This window comes from Vidua macroura, chromosome 2 (genome assembly GCF_024509145.1).
Source record: "Vidua macroura isolate BioBank_ID:100142 chromosome 2, ASM2450914v1, whole genome shotgun sequence".
Lineage (NCBI taxonomy): Eukaryota > Metazoa > Chordata > Aves > Passeriformes > Viduidae > Vidua > Vidua macroura.
In genome coordinates, this window is record NC_071572.1 from 87,922,509 (window position 1) to 87,943,476 (window position 20,968).

The following is a 20,968-nucleotide window of genomic DNA, read 5'->3' on the forward strand; positions in this document are numbered from 1 at the left end:
GCAAATATGAGGATAAGGAGCATAATCTTTTTATTTTAGGGGGTAAATCTCAAAATGAAAATGCTAGAAAGATGTTTGCTCTATGTGCCTGACATTTCATTAGTAGATCACAAGGCATCTTTTACTTCTTCAAGCAGCCACATTCAGTACTATCAAGTACAGACCATTATAACACACTATTTTGGCAGATTCCGAGGTAATCCATGCTTTAACTATATGGTATGCCCTGTTCTCAAATATAGCTATTAATTATGTTACTAATTGTTTCGATGGGATAGAGCAATGATGAGGTGTTTTGACAACAATCATCATATTCATTTGTATAATTTATAGAAATTCAAGCTTTGAATTAATCACTAAAGTGATCTAAGGGACCCTATTGAGAGACAAAAGAATATCTGTGCTCAGTGGTGATGGGAGTTACTCCAGTGGCACTATAACAAAAATCAAAGAAGGCAGGAAGAAATAACTTGAGTGGATGCTGATTGTATGAGAGAAATTAAAATGAAGTACAAATTCCTTTAGCCCAGTTAAAATACACTCTGTACATTAACCATAACATGGCATCAAACTATAACATTATTAAATAAGTATAAAACACATGAAAAGTAGATGACACTAGCAGGGAAGAAGCAATATTTCAGCTGCAGCTGCATCTTACAGACTGCAAGCTGCTAAAACGTAGCAGCTGTAATCTACACAGGTGAGATTCAGTTCACCTAACCAGAGATGTGTCTAATACAGCAATTTGAATATGAGCTATTCTCTCCCAATTATCTCCATAATCAATGAACAGAATGGGAACTCTTGCAGTTATCTGAGCTGTGCTAAGAACCTCCTTCAGAAAAAAAAGTCTGACACACAAAAAAATTCACACTTACCCTATAAAATCAAACTTCCCTCTGCTGACTGTGAGGATAAGTCTTAATTATTAACTCTATGCTAAAAGTAGCATATTTTCACCTCAGAACTGTAGGAAAAGAAAGAATTAACAAGACTATGTGAAGAGGCAGTAGGGCAGATTGAACATGGAAGGTCACAGAGGCAGGTCAATTTTAAAAGACGGACATGACACGTTCTGCTAAACCATATAGTCCTTTAGGAAAGTTGATCTCTAGACTGTCAGATCAACCAGTGGAAAAACTTTCTACACTACATAGATCAGTTTTCTTTCCAGTCTTCGAGATTAATCCAGAACAGCGTTTATTGGAGGTATGAACCTTAAGTGATTCTTATGATGACCTTAAAATAAACAAAATCAATGCCTTCTAGCATATTATTTTGATCTGAAGACTTGGATTTCGTTTCTTAACAAGCAAAGTCAGAGTAAGTTCTATACATACTCCTCAGCCTAGACTTACTGGAGCATATATTAGCTTCCTGTACACCCAGGCTGCATTTCCATGGGAGCATATAAATATTGAAGGAGATGGTTTTCTAAGTTTCATTCCATCGTGAGGCCAAAATACAGGATATGAATGGACATTGCACCAGAAATTATCAGGGCCTGCAGTAAAGACCTATGCTTTCACAAAATATTCATTATCCTGTTTATCCATATTTCATTCCATCTGCAAGACTGAACTACACAGTACCTCAAAACTATGTATTTCTTTTATGAAAGCTGAAATGTCTTCCCTCTAAAGGAATACAGTGAAATTCAGCCTTGAAATGAAATTCTTGCAAGTCTAACTGTAAAGGAAACCTTTGAAGTTATTAGTATCTCCCAAAGGCTTTTCTTTCATCTGTTTTTTATCCTAAGTTGTACAGCAGGAGAATAAGGAAAAGGCTGTGGTATATAGCAACATGGTGCTTCAGATTTATCATTTGGGTTTTGTTGTTCCTGTCCATGACTTCTAGTCCAGCAGCAAACAGGACAGTTTTTAACTGGTATGGGACAAAGAAGAAAATGGAGATTCTCTCCATTTTAGTTTTAAGTCAGCAATCTCAGCATTAATCACAGGAACAATTTATTTGATATCCATATTCTCCCTCAAGATCTGACATCTGCCATATTTCCTTCTACCCAAATCGTTCCCAGAGTATCTCTGCAGATCAGTCATAACCTTACAACGTTCTCATTCACGATAGAACTCACATTATCAAGCATCAGTCACACAAAAATGAAGCTTCAATTCAGTCTACTCATGTGTAATCTTTCTATAATAACTGAAGACAAAAATGAATTTTCAAGGCATGACGTATTCCATCCTGAATTCTGCAAACCTCGTTTTTTTCCATTTAGTACAGCAGGATGCAAATGTGTGTATCTTTGCTTAATTGCCTGCATCCATGCCCAGATTGTGATTTGATATGCAAGACCCCTCCCATGTTGTCATCAGCATGCTTTTCTGGGCATTGCCTGAAAAAGAGGTTTATGTGGGCTACTGGCTTAGTTCATGAAACTCTCAGAAGACTCTAGGGGAGCTCTGTGCCTTTGAAAGTGCACCACAGTGGGCATGTTCCTGCTCCCACAGAGCACAGTGCTGACTGCTAGTGCTACGATACCATTTGTCAGCACAACAGCAAGATCCTGCTTAGCTCAAAAAGTCCTGGATCTTGCCATGCATATTTTGGCATGCAGGTCAGGGGATGTTATTAATCACTAAGCAGAGGGAGAGCAGATGTGAAGTATTTTGGGCAGCTTATGGTACAAAGACATGAACAAGTCATTTAATCTAAAACACAGATTCTAAGGAAAGAAATAACAAATAAACATGCCAGAGGGAAACCAGATAAGGTTATTTCCCTGAGAAATTAAGTGTGTGTGCTCTTTCTCTGGAGGTGGTGTAAGTGCAATTCAGGAAAGCCTCTGAGCTTGGACTAGGTATTCTTGATCCTGAGGTAGGTCTAGATCCACATTTCTGTCGACATTGCAAAGAGTGAATACCATCCTTTTTCAAATTAAACAAAACCTGTTTGGGTTTTTGGCTGTTTCTGAATACAAATTAAGGTCTAATTCTGTTTACATTTTAAAGTTTTCTCTAAGTTTTTTTCTACAGCAAAGATTTGTCAGCAAAGCTTTGAAACGGTTGAATTTTGCAACACTGCTGAAGCTTAACAATATTAGTCAGCATTAAAGCACTCTTTATAGATTTCCAAATCTCTGGTATATTATAAAAACTTTGCGCTTTGGAAAGGATTATAAAGTTTTCAAGGTAGGATCTGAGAAGGCAATTGTTTTCAAAAAATGTCCTTCAGTTTTTAGTTACTGTTTCACTCTCTTAGCTTCTGTCTCTAATATTTTCAAAATCAATTCCTAGGCAGTGAAATCTTGTGCCCAAGTTTCAAGGTAACTTTGCAACACTTTTATGACATGACATTCTGCTTTTGGAAATACTTCAGGAAATCCTCCCGTGTGAGAAGGGAGGGATTACAGGTGCCCACCTATGAAGTTCAGAACTCTGTTCTTGTAAAGCTCATTTTTCAAAAGAAGTGACTTCCTATAAAACCAAGCTCCTTTCCCAGGAGCCTCATTAAGAAGCAATTGCTCTTACCAGGCCTGAGGGCATTTTATTTTTGGCAAATTTAATGATGTTACATACTGGCAAGTTCAGGAGCATTTTGCAGGAAGAGTTGTGTTTGAACTCTTTCTAAAGTACCTTAGCAGTCTTCAGCACAGATCTTTCAGTATGCAATATATGGAGAAACTCTTTCATCTACACTGTAATTCAGAGTGCTACTTCCTTTACAGAAGAAAAAAGACAAACAATATTTACCATGTAGAATTACTACCTAGTATCTTAAAAGAGGGGTTTTTTTTCATTAGTTAAAAGAGTCATGTCAGAAGACTTGCAGTCTACATGACATCAGCATTAGGTTTCCACACAACAGCCACAGAACACAAAATTAATAGTGTATAAATGATTTCTATCTTCTGTAGGCAAATATGAAACTACAAAAATCAGAACAATTATCTCTGATGAACAGAAAACTTCCTGGCTGCATTCTGCCTTATTGCAGTATCAAAGTGCAAAACTGTTTAAAAAAATAAGAAAATATTAGAATAATAATGTATGACCCAAGACACACATTTCAGTTTAATGTCACTGTCCTTCTCCCGATGTAAGTGTGGTCTTAATTTGTCTTAGGTATCCCCAGTATTTAAACTCCTAGTGAACCAGAATATATTTCTCAACGTTATACAAGCTTTAATTTATGTGTCCTGAAATTCCTGTCATCTAGTTTCTATTAGCTTACTTAAGTATCCTCCATGTTCATTTAAATAATTTAATACATTAAGGTACAGTTATGAATGCTATTTGCATGAATGAAAATGTTGCATCTTGGTACATGGAAGTCCAGCCAGACTGCTTAAAAATGAAAAGAGCCAAAGCAGATGGAAAGTGAAATGAGTTTTCTCCAGTCCCTCAGAGGTACTAAAATTTAGAAGGTGGAAGAACTGGATAGAATAAAACAAAGGACATAGCATCAGGGAGACCTGTGTGCTGCAAGAGGGAATGCCCTTAGCTGTGGTTCTTGTCTGGCCACAGTATGTGGGCTTGCTCCTCAGTTTGGAGCAGGGAGGACATCCTTCGTGGTCCTATTCAAGCTAAAGCTTATAGCCAGGCTTCACATACAAACTGAGGACTTGAAAAGTGCTCCCAGGACCTGTAAGCTGGACACAGACTCTAAAGCTCCCATACAACCTGAGAGAAATGGACCAGGGCAGTTACAAACAAATGTGTGTGTTCCAGATGAGAGAAAAGTGAAAGAAGAGACAAAAAAAAAAAAATAGGAATTACATACAAGTATGGTATTACTGAAGAAGTAGAGAAGTAGTTATACACAGAAAAGAGAAGTAGTTATATACAGAAACAGAAGTCCTAGGCTTTTTAGAGAATCTTGGGTGATGTATTGCAGGAGAACATGCACACATGTTTTAGTGCTTTGTGCATGTTTATAAAGCAAAGAATAACTCTTCTGGAGCCTGACTGTCTGTTTCATTTGCAGATCTCCCTGAAGAAAGTGTAAATTGTCCACAAGGCTGGAGAAAAATACATGCTTAAAGTAATGGGAAGTCTTAAAATATTCTTGAGTTCTTGGGTGGTGTTACATCAGATCTGCAGGGAAATTCTGTGGAACATTTTGTGTATAGCTGCCCTGGCTTTGCTCTAACTTCACACTGGAGTGAGACATGCAAATGTTCCAGCAAGTCCAGGTATAGGCAAAGACTTCAAGGAGGAGAAAGTGTCAATAGCCAGCTCAAAGACAGGAGAAAGAAGGTTCAGGAACCCTCTGTGGTGGGACCCAAACAGAACTGTGTGCTGAAGGCAGCTCTACCAGGCTGGGTGGCACTGCAGAGAGAGCGAGCTTCTGGGCTATGGAATTTTTTTTCTATTGCCCATTTTCATCTATTACACATTCAAAACCCACTGACGTTAAGCTATTGGGAAGAAGCAACACCTAGTGCACTGGTAATCCTCAGAACTGCACCATTCCATTTTTAAAAAAAGGTATCTTGTAATATTTTATGTGTTCTGTATTGCTCATGTAAGAGTATCACTATCATTTTATATATCTTAATTGCATTTCCTGCATTTTGCAAATGCCTAAGCTGAAGTTTAGAATTTCAAAACTTCTCAAAATTGCCATGTATTTGCACAGAACTTAAAAGGTCAAAACTGGAAAGATGGCAAAAATAGTGGCCACAGATTTTACATGAAAACTTGGAGACTATGTTTTTTAACTTATGAAACATAAAGCCTGGAAAACTTCAGAATAATCTGAAGCTCATGACCCTGCTTATTGAAGTATTCTTTAGTCAGTATAGCACTGATAGTAAGGTTGAGAACATTTATTCGAGTATAAGTATGTCCAAATACTTGTATTTGAGTACAAGATGCATTAGTTCTCAAGAGGGGACAGTCATGGCACTGAGAATGTACTGGTATTTTCTGTAAAATGAGTACAGATTTCTGCAACTTGAACTACCAGTACAGAAATGTAAAGTGATATTCTTAGAAAATGGGAGTTTAAAATTATGTTCCTAAAAGCATTATATCACAACCTAAATATAAACATTTTTCAAAACTGGTGAGTATCAGTCTTGAATGATTGCAGCAAAGTCCAGATTTCCCATCATTTTTTAGTCTTGGGTCTTTACAATGAGCAAACATTACGGCTGTGTACAGTGTTAAGCATATAAAATCAGAAAATAAAAATCTAACATATTAAGTGTATCACATTGCCAGGAATAAAAGCCCAAGGAAACTGTGTGTGGTACCGCTCAGAGAGAGTGCCAGTTTAGCCAAATAACAAACCCAAAAAGAAAGCAAGAATCCATACAATGAAGTTGTGGATTCTGACTGTAAAATGAATGTATGTAATTATATTGTCTTATATAAATAATCAATAAAATTTCAATTAAAATGTTTCCGATGAAGATGCATAGCAAAGAAATTCTGGCAGCTGACCACAGTTCATTTTCAAAAAACATTTAGGAATCTCTGCTTAGACAAGTGAAGTGGGACTTAGGACTTCAGAGTAAGTGAAGTATAGTATCAGAGAAAATCTGCAATGCTTTCAAGGACAAATTCTGCCCCGTTTAGAGAAAAGACAAAGAAACTAACACCTACAGGATCAGGCCTGGTTTTGCTCTGTTTAGCTCGACACTACTCAGCCATGCAGCCAAAAAAAACATGCACAATAAATGCTGCCTTTACACAGCTAAAGGGTGCAAGAGGGAAATATTTCAGAAAGGAAACTGAGGGAAAGGAGCTGAGAAACCAGGCCTACAAAGGCAGAAGGACTCAACAAGAAACAAATATTGTAAATGAGCCAATGTCAAATACATATTACATGAAGGAGAAACAGAAGCTGTGGGAATCTTAAGCAGGGAAGATATCAGGCTGCAGAGTTAAGTTTAAATGCCAGAAGACATGGCTGCAGCATATCTAAATAGCGTATTTGATAAAGAGATGGCTTAACTGAAGCATCATTTCCCAGTACTAGTCTGATAAACAACAGGAACTCAGAGGCAGAGAAAAACAGGTCAAAACAGTCAGGCCAAAAAGTCCATATTTTACCCAAAGTCACAGTTTTCAAAATGTACTGAGATATCTCTCCCATGACTTCTGCTCCTGGAGTCCATGCTTCTACTTGCATGTCCCCAAACACCAGCTTGCCAAGCATCTGCAGCTACACTGACCTGAAATGCACTCCCTGCTTGACTTTTTCTCCCACTCCTCAACTCCAAGCCAAATATATATAGCTCTGATAGTCAGCAGCCCCAGTTTCCAAATGCATCACCAGGTCTCAGTTCTTTCACCTCCTTGTTCTGTGATTATCATGAGCATGTCCTTCCTAACCTTTTCACCAAGGCTATATGTCAGCAGATTCTTTCCCAGGTTTCACTCTCAAAACCACAGATTCTTCTAGATTGGTAGAACTGTCACCCAGGCTCGTACCACCGTGCATCTCAATTACGGCAATGTTCTCCCTCAGCCTGGACAAATGTAATCTGTCATTGTTGCTATCCATTTAAAATGCTGCTGTGAAATTCATCTTCTGAGCCCATCATCTGTCTGTGTCATTCTTATCAGTGCCTCCATCCACTGGATAAGCTTTCCCTACCTCATCAGTTATAGCTACTTACTTTAACTTCCAAGAAATTTCAAAATCTAACTCATCACTCTTCAGCTCTCTCCAAGTATTTTCAGTCTGTATCCAAGAGCTTATTATGCTTGCCCTCTACGTCTGATTCATTAAATGTGAGGATCTTTGATCTTTCTGTGCCATATTTCTCTATGAACATCCCTGGATGTAGCATGAGACAAATGAAAATATTATGTTCATTGCCGGATTAGAAGCAGTGGGGTTCTGAACACAAAATTCTGTAAGAGTAAAGCTGGGTAAAAAATTTAAAGCATGGAATTTATTTATTGTATTTTACTTAATTTTCTGTTTACAAAATGGTGAGTTTGGTATTCAGATGCATCCACCAAATAATCTTTGCAAGTTATACTTACCATGCTGCTTAAAAACAAGCAAATTTAAAAATTTATGTATTTAGGTCACATGATAAATTTCTGTAGCCTAGTTACACAAGTATATCTTTGAGGTGGGCTGGGTACAAATAGTGGTGACTAAGTATCTAAAATTCACTACCTGACAATAATTTATAAAATCATAATTGTAGTGGTGGTGATCGTTCCTATGCATAAGTAGGAATTATGTTCTTAGTGTTCTCACAGGACTCAACCAACCTTCTTTACAATCAGATTATAGAGTTTTGCATACTTTATATCTTATTCCCATGCAACCATAATTTTCAACAAAAGATATTTTGAATGCTTCAAAACAGCTGAAATTAATCACCTGGGAACACAGTGAGTACACCCATGTGAACACACAGCATGTGAAGCAGGGTCACTAAGGTATCCTCCTGACTCTGGGTTAGAAGTTCCTCAAGTCCTGTTCTTGAAGCTGGGTCATAATCCAGTGCAGCCACATCAGATTAATACAAACTGAGATCACACTCACCATCTTTTCTGACAGCACCACCACAACAGTTTTCAAATTAGGGCTGGTACCTTCCACTGCATTCATGTCCCAAGATGGCCTTTGGCTTCTGAGCATGAGCAAAACAAATCCCTAAACCAGGAGCTCAAAACTTCTTTATTGGCATAACAAGTGTACTTGTTTACTTTGGTAAACTGCCCTACCAACCTTTAGCTATACCATTTTCAGTTCTACCTGAGGTATATGCTGTAGCTTTTCAGCCATGATAATTATTTAGGTGGATAGTAATTATCTTTCATTTCCTTTTAAAGTGCATTAAAGGCTAGAAATGAAAGGAGCAGGACATTTTTAAGACCTTTTTCTCTACAGTTTATCAACAAATATTATATTAAATACTTTGAAAACTGTTAGTTTGCAAACCTTATTTATGTAATAAAGTCAATATATAATTTTACAACCACATCTCTTTTCTCTTGTGCATTAACGTACAAAAGAGACTTCCTCTATGTCTTCTATCACAAAATTAAAGGCATTCCATATACAAAACAGTGTGTAGGTTTCACAGGATAATTACACTGCTAATATCTTCAGTGCATTTATTAAATTCTACATCCCCCTTTTTTTCTCTCAAATACATACTGGACACCAAATCCATTTAAGAGAAATGAAGATGAGTTCTCTAATAGGACCAACACATGTAACATTTCCTTTGGAGCATGGCACACCAGCACCATGTCCCATTGATTACATTTACTATGCATAGACATCTGCTGACCTCTTCCTGTTTTTCAGTGGAAGCCGAAGTTCCTTATAATAACTTTTTTTAGTGAATGCTCTGCTCCTTACGGAAAATTTTAGTTCTTTCAAGGGAAAGATAAATGCCTAGACCCTAAACCATTCAAGTTGAAAGTGAGTACCTCCCAGGAGCTGCAGCCTGGGTTAGGATTCATCACTGTGCACTTCTTCATTGTTAGAATGCTGTGGCTGATGTCTCATCTAAAGGAAACCAGGCTATAATATAGGAGATGTGTATTTCTACGAGAAAGTGGGAATATGAGGCCTATATTCCCATGGGAGTACCATGATGACAGTTTCATATTGAAGCATTTGAGTTTCAATGGTCATATTTCAGATCTGGGTTTTCTTACACATAAAAATATTGCCTTCATATTTTTCTGAGGAAGGTCTGCAATTTAGGAAGAAAGCTACGGGGACTTTTTCTGCCTTCATTTCAGTAATCTTTTGCTACGTTAGGACTTGAGCTGTTACCTTGTAGATGTCAAGGAATCCACACTGGTGGTCGAAGCGTGTGTAGAGCTCGTTGAGCATGCTGATGACCTGCATGGGCGTGCACTGAGCACAGATGGCAGTGAAACCAACAATGTCCGAGAAGAGCATGGTGACATCATCAAACTTCCTGGCCTGAACCTGCTGCCCCTGCCACAACTGCTGAGCAACCTCTTCAGGGAAAATCGAAATAAGGAGATCTACTGTCTTCTTTTTCTCCTCTTCCAGGGCTTGGTGCGTACATTCTAGCGTTGCCTTCAGCTTATCCATTCGTTTTTTCAAGCCATCCTGTGCCTTTGCTTGCTCCCCAACCAGTATGACATCACGAGTAGCATCATGGATAGGTATGTCCGAAAGATGGAGGCCTCGGCCCATCAACTCATCCAACTTGTCCACACAGGGGGAACCCAGGAACAATATCGAGTTTGATTCTGGCACATGAATCATTTGTCCTTTAATTTCCATCACCTGTAAAACAAAAAAAAAAAAAAAAAAGAGTTCAGACAAGAGGGGAAAAATCAGCTTATAGATGTGGATCCTCATTCTACTTTCTCCATCTTTTCAGCTAAAACAATTAACTGTTGCCTTTTATACAGAAGCCTCTTGCACTTACCTACTCAAGTAATGAGACTCACAGTCTGCTCACCAAATTGAGTCAGGAAATAACCTAAACTGACACAAAAGTATTCCCAAATCAGATGTTGGATTTTATTTGTACCCAATTAAATAAGAAAGCAATAATATATATTCTCAGAGTGACGTCTAAATAATGCTCCTGGAATCTACCTGGACTTACAAGCAAATTTTAGAGTTGTTCTTTCTCTGTTACTTAGCTATAAATTACAAAAAGCAAAAAAGTGAAGAGAAATTGCAACTGTCTGAAAGCAGGTTAGTGAAATGAAGTGCCTTCTGTTTTTTTTCAGCAAAATATCTAATACAAGTCACTTGTGACAATTTTATAGAGGAATCAAATAAAAATAGGTATAAAAAACAGCTCTATAAAATAACAAAAGGCATGGAAATATACTAGTCCTGTTTCCTGTTTTCCTTCTCATACGCGCAGCAGAGTTGAAGGCTGACACTCAGAATCTGCAGATTTCTTAGTAATAGAGCTTCATCCAATTTGTGTCTGTGGGACAGCAGAAGCTACAGAAGGGAAGGAGCATCAGGTGCTTCATGACTCCGGTTTAGGGCTTTTGCATTTGCCTGTTAGATGGCTGGATGTTTTGAGCGCTGTCCAAGGGTTGGTATCACTGAGGCCGTGCATTGTTACCTCTTGCTCCATGACGGCAGTCAGGCACAAAACTACTGGACTGAAATTGACATTGAAAACTAAACTAAATCAGACAAAGCGGTATCTCTTTGTAAATACAGCTTGCCGTAGCCTCTGTCATGAAAAACAACACCATTAATGTTTCTATTCCAGGAGTGCACAAAGACCAGGGCAATACTGTCCTAGGTGATCTAAAATACCCACAGACCTTACCCTGAGGATCTCATGCTCAATACAGGCACAACACACAAACCTTGTGCACCTAAGCAGCATTAAGCACCATAATGCCTTGTATCTGTGTTTTCTATTCCACATAATATCTTGAAATGAAAAGGCCTCCTCCAGTCACCATTTTTTCATCATGTAGGTATTAGCTTGCTGTCACATGATTCACTTGTCATTTAATCCTCCTTCCATCCATAATCCTACCAAGCAAAATGGAAAAACCTCCATCAGGGAATCCAGAGGTGTCTGTAATAATGATTTAAGTGTCCAGTGGTCTGAAAGCTCCTGCTGAGGTGACAGGTAATCCTACATGGTACTCCCATGTATGGGGGAGATTTTAGGAAGCTCCTCTTTCTATCAGTTCTTTTTTTACATCAGGTAATACGCCATCATTGCAGACTCTATGGCAACAAGGGAATTGAGCCTATCCTGTCCCTATTGCCCTGTGCCTTCTCTGCTAGCAACCTAACATTCAGCTTCTGATGTCAGCCAGGGAACTCAGCAAGTGAAAATAAATGCAAGTCATTAAAACTGTCAAATTTTCTAATTTATGTTCCTGCACACCTACTAATATTTACATTCCTAAGCCTTGCTTCCTCAGCTTCACTCTGGGACATTCATCTCTGTGAGAAAGCTAGTCAGCTAACTACATGAGCTGATTTAATGCTCCATGGCTAAGTGTTCTTTTTCTACTTTTGAAACATGGCTCCCTGGGAAATAGGATGCTTTCTTCATGCATGCAGCCCCATGCTTTCAAAAGGGCACACGCAAAATTGTTTTAACTCCAAAGTACAAGTTGCCAAACATGAAATACATGGTACAGCATTTCTTAATTCTCTCCCTATTTTGTTCCCCTGTGCTGGAGAGTTTTCTGTTTGTAGAATTTCACTCGAGTGCAAAATAAAAGTATCTCATATTATCACTTGCCTCTTCCATCTCCAGGTGAAAACAGGGTCTTTTCAGCTCAGCTCAGGAGAGTGTGACCACAGACCCTGGCTGAGCCAGCCTGGCCTGAGCTGCTTGTCAGCAAGGCAAGGCACCTGGCTTGGAGGTGTGTTTCTCCTGTTAACCTGCTGTGAGACTAGAAGAAAATCAATGCATCCCCCTGTGCTCCCACTTCGCCTCTGTCAATTTGAGGTGTTAAACTCTTTGATGTGATCGCTGTCTGTGTTAATATATTGTGCCAACCCTGCCCAGCTGGACTTTTCTCAGGAAACACTGACTGTGTAAATAATGTACTAAACAGGCACTCTGGAGTCCTCTGCTTTGCTTCTGGGTAACCTCAGGCAAATTATCAATCCTGACTTCTTATTTGGCCTTTCAGCACAGCAGGAACAATGCTACTGACCACCCTATAACACACTTTGAGACTTATATGTAAAAAGCAATAAAGACAGACCATCCTGTAAAATGCCTAACTAATACTAATCAAGTGAGCTGCCCCCTGCTTCAACAAGGTTGAGTGTTTCCAGAGCGTTTTGAGAAACTTTTGCAAAGATATTCTCCCTACACAACTGATTAGCTTCCTAAAACTATCAAAGGTTTCAGCTTTATCCCCTAAATTATCACATTTTCTCCTTAACAGGAATTGTTGATGTTGACATTTCCTATCACTTCTTTCATGTTACATTAGTGATTCTGTCGTCCTTCTCTCTCTTGACGACTGATGGATGTTTTAGAAAATGGCCTGCCAGTCTCTTCAAGTTGCCAAATCAGGGAAAAGGACAGCAGAAAAAAAACTGCCCCAGCTTTCCTGGGGAGAAACACTCAGGTCTTGTAAAGAACAACAGTAGAGAAGAGTTAAGACTGCATCACTTTTATCAGCTTTTGCAAAGCCCTTTCCTTTCCAAGAAGTTTCAGTGATGAATCAGACACTTTCTAGCAGACTTCAGTCTGCAGCTGTGATCCAGGATGACCTCCATCTCTTTTCTTTAATTTCTTGTGCTTTTTATATTCTTTTTATCTTAAAATATAGCTGATGTTATAGGATATCAGGTCTGCCTGAAACTTGCCATAGTAAGTCACGCTTCCGGGCACTTCCCCAAAGCTGGACAGCTTTACACCTGGACCATAAGCCTACAGGCAATCAGGGTGGTATCATCCATCTTTCTTGTAAGTAGGAAAAGATAGAATCATTTCTGTCATCAGTTATATTTCACTACTGCTACATTTTATTGCCTTCCTCTCTTTTTAATTATATTCTCACTGAATAAAATGAGAATAATTCTAGCATTTTCAGAGTACATTCTCCTGATTTACAGTGGTGCAAGAGAACATTTTGAAAAGAGCAATTATATATCATATTTTACAGTCTTATGTTGCAGTGAAATGACAGTGCAGCCTAAGTAGCTCCAGGATGAAAAACAAAAAACCTATCACTAAATTTTACTTCCACTGCAAACCCACTGCAAAGAAAGGGAGCAAACACTTCCTGATTCTAAGGAACTCTTTCAGCCTCTCTCCCCAGAGACCCAGCTTGGAAATACTGACAGATTCTAAAGCTGCTTTTCGAGAACATGGGGAGTCTCCTACTGAGCAGTGCACCACCACCTACTTCATTAGGTACACAATATCTAACCCTCTGCACACCCTCTGCATACTCTGGATGCAAGCCACCCTAGGACCAAAAAACGTATGAATCAAATGCCAAATCCACTGCCTAATCTTCAAGGAAAAGCACAGGGAAAAGCTTCACCGGTTGCACTGAGAGAGGGTACTACACTGTACAAAGATGTGTGTTTTGGAACAGTGACTGAGAGAAAGTGTACACAGCATCTCAAAAAAGATTCAGGAAATGCGGGATGGTATCCCTGAGAAATAACTGCGGGGTTAAAAAGGATTTTCTTTCTAATTGGCCAGACCTTGTCTGCAGCCTCTGCAATCCAGAAATTTCAATTTCAATCAAAGGAGCTGCTCCTTTGATTTTGATCAGTGCATAAACCCTCCCAAACTGTGATTATAGTATTCTTTTAATTAGTTTTATTTACTGGGATTAGGTTAGAAACTTTGAGTGCTAGGCCACCCTTTCACACACAGTTGCACATCCCTGCTTGATTTCATATAATGGACAAAGTCAGTAAGAGGAAACAAAGCTGTTTCCTTATCAGGTTCATAGTTATTTAGAGGATGGAAAGACTGGCACAAAATCAGCTTGAACCTGAACACCATCACCATCACCACTTCCAGGTACAAAGAGTATAGGGTGACTTTCAGAAAGGCAGTCCAACTGCTAACCTAAATTTTAAAACAACTGAACTTCTCTGAATGTCCTATAGGATACATGGCAGCGTCTCAGGAACATTAACAGCAAGGTATTTCATAACATTTGAGCAGTTAGAAGCTATGGGGATTTTGTGAACACTGGACAAGGCAACAGTACACTTGCAGAAAGAAATGTAATTACTTTCTTGCTATGTTTCCATGACACATCTAGAAGGGCTGAAAGTATGACAGACAACACTGGAATTAAAAAAAAAAAAATATCTTAAATTGGAAAAATGGGCTAAAGCTGGAATTGAAAACAAGGGCAATAAATATACTTAGATAGAAATAATCAAATGCAAAAAGTACAGGCAGACTAACTGTTCCTAAGAAGATGGCCCAGAGTGCACAGAGTGGAACAAATGAATGTAAGCCAACATGTCATGCTGTCATTTAGAAAGAAAACACTATATAGGACTATGTAAACAAAAATAACAGCTTGCAAAACACAGGAAATATCCTTATGCTGTGACTACCAATTTTCAGACCCCCGAAGGGCAAATCTGTTCCTTTTAAAGTATAACAAAGAGGTGGATCAATTGGAGAGTGTGGTGAAAAGCAATGAAGGCAATGAAAGGTCTAAAAAATATAACCTACAAAAAAAATTTGAAAACATTTGATGGTTTACCCCAAAGAAGAAAAATCTGAGGGTGGGTCTATGAAAAAAATACTTAGTGCCAATGTAAAGAGGTCAAACTCTTCTACAAATCCTGGAAAAAGCTTTGCAGGAAAGGCCCTGGTGATCCTGGTGGGCACCAAACTGAACATGATCATGCAATGAGTGAGTGCTTGCATCAAAGGCTCTAGAAGTACTCTGGGCTCCATTAGGAGGAGTGTTGCAGCTGGTGGAGGGAAGTAATCCTTCCCTTCTGCTCAGAACTGGTGAGGCCACACCTGGAGTACCATGTCCAGGTCTGGGATTCACAGTACAGGAGACGCACGGACATGCTGGAGAGCATCCAGGAAAGGTCAACAAAGATGATAGGAACCTGGGACATGTTCCCTATGAAGAAAGGCTGAGAGAGCTGGGATTCTGTTTAACCTGGAGATGAGAAGGCTCACGATGATCTTATCCATGTACATAAGTATCTGAAGGGATCAGGAATGACAGAGCAAGATTCTCTCCAGTGGTGCCGAGGACCAGTGGCCACATAAACTACCCAAAGGAGGCTCCCTCTGAATATCAGAGAACACTTCTTTTTGTATAGGGTGACCAAGCACTGCTACAGCTACCTACAGAGATTGTGGAGTTTCCATCCTTGAAGACACTCAAAAGCCACATGGATGTGCTCCTGGGAAACTGATTCTAAGTGACTCTGCTTGAGCCGAGGGTTGAACCAGATGACCACCAGAGGTTCCTTCCAACCTCAGTCTATGAAATGAACAAAAAGTAAAAGGCTCAAATTGAAAAAAAAATAGTTTAATGTGGGATATTCTTGTATTGACAGGGAGAATGAGAATGAAAACATAATTGGTGAGGAGTTAGATTATGCATTAGATTTGTGAGACCTGTTAAAGGTGATCAGTCTGTCTACCTCCTATCAGAATAAACTTAATTCATAGCAGTGAATGTACTGCTGTGCATTAAAAGCTACCTAAATGCCAATATGTTAAGTACATTAAGGGAAATACGAGTTCTCTGTTGGTCTAACAGATTTCTATTATAAATGCTCCAAACCACAATAAAATGAAGACTTGGTAAGCCTGTAAAGTTAGTGCTGCTCTGTGGCTGGCTGACCAATAGATAGGCAAAGCATGACTTTGACCCTTAAGACAGAAAAAAAAAAAACAGCTATTAAAACCTCCCCAATACTCCTGCTCTGCTTGAGGAGTGGGGTAAGTCAGAGCCACAGCCAGCAGAACTAGCTGCAGAAAAAGATTCACGAAAATAAGAAAAAATCATATTCTAATGAAATCCTGATTTGCTATTTTTTCTGTAGACAAAAATAACAAAATACCATCTTCCATTACACCCATGTTTTATTTAAAAAGCAACCTAAGAGAAATACATATCATCTCCACAGAAATGAAAAATAACTTTTCAGTCGATGCCTGATACAATTGAATAAACTAGATAAGGTTTGCTCAGGATGTGCTTGGCTTCTTGTGAAATTGTAACTCTCAGCATTTGCTTACAAGTTTGTATTTCCAGCTCACTGCATTGTCAAAAGAATATTATTCCACACAGCAGCAAAGTGACTGTTAAAAATTTCTCGTTATTTATAGTAAACCCTGTAGTGTTTCATAACGTGCAACAGTCTTCAGAGCAAAGTGACCAAATGTAACATTTTCTGTATGTCATAGATACCTCACAAACCCAGACTGGCAGCAAAAATATTGTACCTTTAAGAAATCCAAAATTTTGGTGGGAATACATTCATTTTCTATAATGTAAAAGAGAGAGAAAATCATGAGAGAAACATTAATACCTTTCAACTGAAAGGTAAACTTGGACCTCTAAAATAATTTATTGGTATGAAAAGAGTAAGTGAGGCAGATTAAAAGCAAACAAATCAGGGTTAGATAGAATCTGCTCCACAAGAAGCATAGGTATGCATGACATATCAAAAGCATGAAGCGACCTGTAAGGACATGTGAAAGGGGAAAGGGGGAAGAGGTAAAGGAGATTACTCTATCCTTAACACATTAGTCTGCCAAACCAACTAGATAAACAAAAGGCAACAGTGGATTCCACCTGAAAAGGGTCACAACGATTTACAGCTTATCTTCTCTTGCTTCAAGATACAGAAATGGCTTTTAAGAAGGTACTCCTGACTGCTGCTTGGATAAGTCCAAGATAAATATAGCCCTGTGGAATAACAACAATGGGAAAAGGATTCCTTCAAAGGAACATCTATCTTCACAAGACAGCAAAGAGTCAGAATTCAATCCCATGTGCTCCTTGGTCAGCTCCCCTTACATATGCTCTCAAGCAGAGGAGTGGGTGACCTCAACACAGCAGACAGGTAGAGAACATGGCATGGGTAATACCAGACAGTTGCTAAAACAAGAAGAAGAAACTGACCAGTGTTTCCAACAGAATTCCAAAATCCCTTTGAACATCAATACACTGAGAACAGATTGAATGTTTTTTCCATGAATAAATATCTTCATATACTTAAACACAACCTGTGTGAGTCCCAAAGGCCTCATTGGCCTGACAGTCCCTGTCCAGTCTCCCAGGACACCCCTGGCCCTGCCCAGGGCGCTGCACTTCATGTCAGCCCCTTGGGCCATCAGTCCTGCCTCAGGGATGCTCTCACAGCCGTGCCCTGCCCTGACTGGCCACGGGCCCATCCAAGGGCCCAAGTTCCAGCCCAGTGTTTCCCCATCCTCAGCCCCAGGAAGGTGCCAGTGCTGGTGCTGGCTGCCCCACATTCCCAGTTTGGGTGCCTGGAACACGTCCTGGCTGCCAGGTGCTGCCCCTCCACCCTGCGGACTCCCACAGCTCCTGGCACTCAGGGGGCCCCAGCCCCTGCAGTACCCTGATAGCATCCAGAAAACATTTTACCTAAAACACCTATCAATCAATGAGCATCTGGGCAATGGTCTTGGCCATATGGTTTAGTTTTAGGTAGTCCTGTGTGAAGGGAGTAGGACTTGAGGACCATTATGGGTCCCTTTCAACTCAAGATATTCTATGACTTTGTGGTTTTCATTTTACTGCAAAATCTATTTCATCCCCTAAGATTATTTTCAGGTTGCACACACCTTAATTAGCAAGCTAGAATTTTATATTTCAACAATACATGTCTCTGCTACCTTATTAAAAGCCAGATATGTGCAGATATTCAGCTGCCCATCTTACTCCAACAACAAGGAGTTACAAATTTGGCAGTATCTGTGTTAAAAAAGTCTGCTTTGGTCAGGAGCAGAGGAATGGAAACAATTTTCAGAGACACGCTCATTTCTTTAGAATCACAGAATCATAGAATGGCTGAGGCTGAAAGGGGCAGTAAAGATCATCAAGTTCCACCCCCTCCCCACCACAGGCAGGGACATCTTCCTCTAGACAATCTTATTCAAGGCCCCATCCAGCCTAACCTTAGAGAATTCCAGGGATGGGGCATCCACAGCCACTCTGGGCAACAAGCTCAAGATCTGTGGACCGTGAAAGTGGTGGTAGCAACAAACATGCTCCAAGCCACACGCTTGCATTAGTTTTGTATTTCAACCAAAGCAAAATGCATTTTTGTACTTATACCACCACAGTTTAATTACAACAGATCAATCAAAGTATAAGAGAAATTTCCCGTATTTCATATTCTCTATGAAAGAGACTAATTTCCAATTAATTTTTGTTAAACATATGGTTAAAAATAAATGCTATATATATTTACGTAATGAAATCTCTAATTATATCATGCCTGTGAAAATCTTTATAACTGACAAATATTATGTGTCAGTTTGTTAAAGACAAATATTTTTAATTCATTTCTGTCAATGTCAACCAAGCAAAATTACGGAGGAATGGGTCAGAACACTGAAGGGAGTGGAGATGTTGCCATTTTCCACAGTTTTTGGATTAGTTTCTACTGTCTTCAGCCCAAGATTTGTGCGGGTGCATGAATTAGTCTTTCACCTAATCCTTGCACTAGTAGTCTTCACCTCCTAACAAGAGCTTCTCCTTTGAATGAGATCTGTCCCAGCTGCCTGAGATGACCTACTAGCAGAAAGTAGTCATATTATTCATGCGACATTTCTTGCTAAGTGCTTTTCTTTCTCACTTGTTTCTTTGTGGAAGTTGGGTCTTAGCAAAAAGCAGTGAAATAGTTAAATAAGTGCATATGTTTATTAATGAAAACAGTAGGCAAGGAGCAGCAGAAGCAGCATTATCCTTTGATCTGTGAGAACAGATATATATAGCAACCATTAGGAGATGTGACATTTCACCAACAACCTAGGTATCTTAAAATTCCTGTGATTAAAAGATCTCTTAGACCATGCACTAGCTAGCTTGCAGAATTTTTCACCTTTAGGACTTAGAGAACCTGACTCCTTCCCTAATTCATCTTAAGTATATAAATCTGCTCAAAATTCCTGCCAGCACCACACCAAGGAAGCTGATGAGAATTGGAGTCCTCTGTTGGTATTTTTACTTTGCTTTGATTTTTATTACCCCATATATCAAATACTTTTGCAGCTTTGATAAAAGACTCTATCATTAGAATTTGATATTGGGATTAATCAGTTCTGGTCTCCTGTTGCAGTATAAATTTTCAGAACATGAAGAGAAAAAATTTCTTCTTTCCCCCATCCAATAGTTCTTAAGTTACATATAATAAGAAAGATCCATTCTACCTCTCACTGAAGTCAGTGTAAATATATCAAGCTGATTTTAGTGAGAACTGCACCAGGCCTTAAAAATTATATTTTCTCTATATTTCTTAAAAAGGTTGAATTTCTTTTAGTGTGCTCAGCATAATCCACCACATCATTAGGACACCTTTCATCCATAACCTGCTGTAAGTAGCATATTTGAGAGGTACCAGTAAAAGACAGTCTCCTTGTGGAGTCTCTTACACACTGTACTAATGAATTTGGGAAGAATGCATCGGCCTGGTTTAGTAGCCTCAGGTTAAGGGTGTCATTTTCCACAAAGTACTTATTTTACAACCCATCAAGAAATGAAAAGCAAATGAAAACATAATGCCTTTAACTTAAGTAAAAATAGGACATAGTGTGAGAAGGAACAGTCAGATGTAGTGAATATTCACATTTCTGTGCACATTAAAGTATCTGTTTAGCTTCTGTTTTCTTCACTGCACCTAACTGATTTTTCCTTGATATGGTAGTAAAGGAAATCTTTTTTTAAAGTTGAAGGTGATATTTTGAAACCAAAACATGCTCCGTCTCTATTGCCTTGACTCTTCTAGCACAAATTCAAGAAAGCAGGTAAGCAAGTTGCTGCTCCCCATTGCTGCATGGGGGCCACCAAAGCCTGGAGGGAACATGGTGGGATGGGGGAAGTGTGAGTGTGGATGGAATTGGGAGACCCAGCCTTTACAGCAAAGAAGGACAACAGAAGCAATCTGTCTAAACATACTGAGAACTGCTGCCTCACGAAGCTCCCCACTCAGCTTGCAGATTCCTGTCCCTGGATACCTCAGGGGAGTTTTGCACAGCTTCTCAGGACTGTCTGTGGGTAGGCAGATCACAAGCCAGCCAGCCCCAGAAATCGCAGGGCTGCCCAGGCAGTGCTCTGCCTCAGCTGAAACACCCTGCCGAGGAGCAGAAAATATTTGCTCAGGTACAGAATGATGCTAACACAGCCACCTTGCTTTTGGAACATGGCCAGCTTACCCAGGATGGCTGAGCGGCTGAGTGGAGATAATGAAAAGCTGTCTGTACACACATCCACAGGATCAACTCTAGCCAATTCATAACCAATGCAAATACTGACCCGTAGCTAATTTGGATATGTGAATTCCCTGAAGAGCAGAGCATCTGATGAGCCTC

General features: G+C 39.4%; 1 protein-coding gene across 1 annotated transcript in view; it reads right to left on the bottom strand.

Moving 5' to 3' along the window:
- GUCY1A2 (guanylate cyclase 1 soluble subunit alpha 2) overlaps nt 1-20,968 on the bottom strand; it is a 134,892-nt gene that overhangs the window by 47,553 nt on the left and 66,371 nt on the right. The window contains exon 5 of the mRNA XM_053970729.1: nt 9,733-10,218. Within this exon, the coding sequence (XP_053826704.1) occupies nt 9,733-10,218 (486 nt within the window). The remainder of the gene's footprint in view (nt 1-9,732; nt 10,219-20,968) is intronic.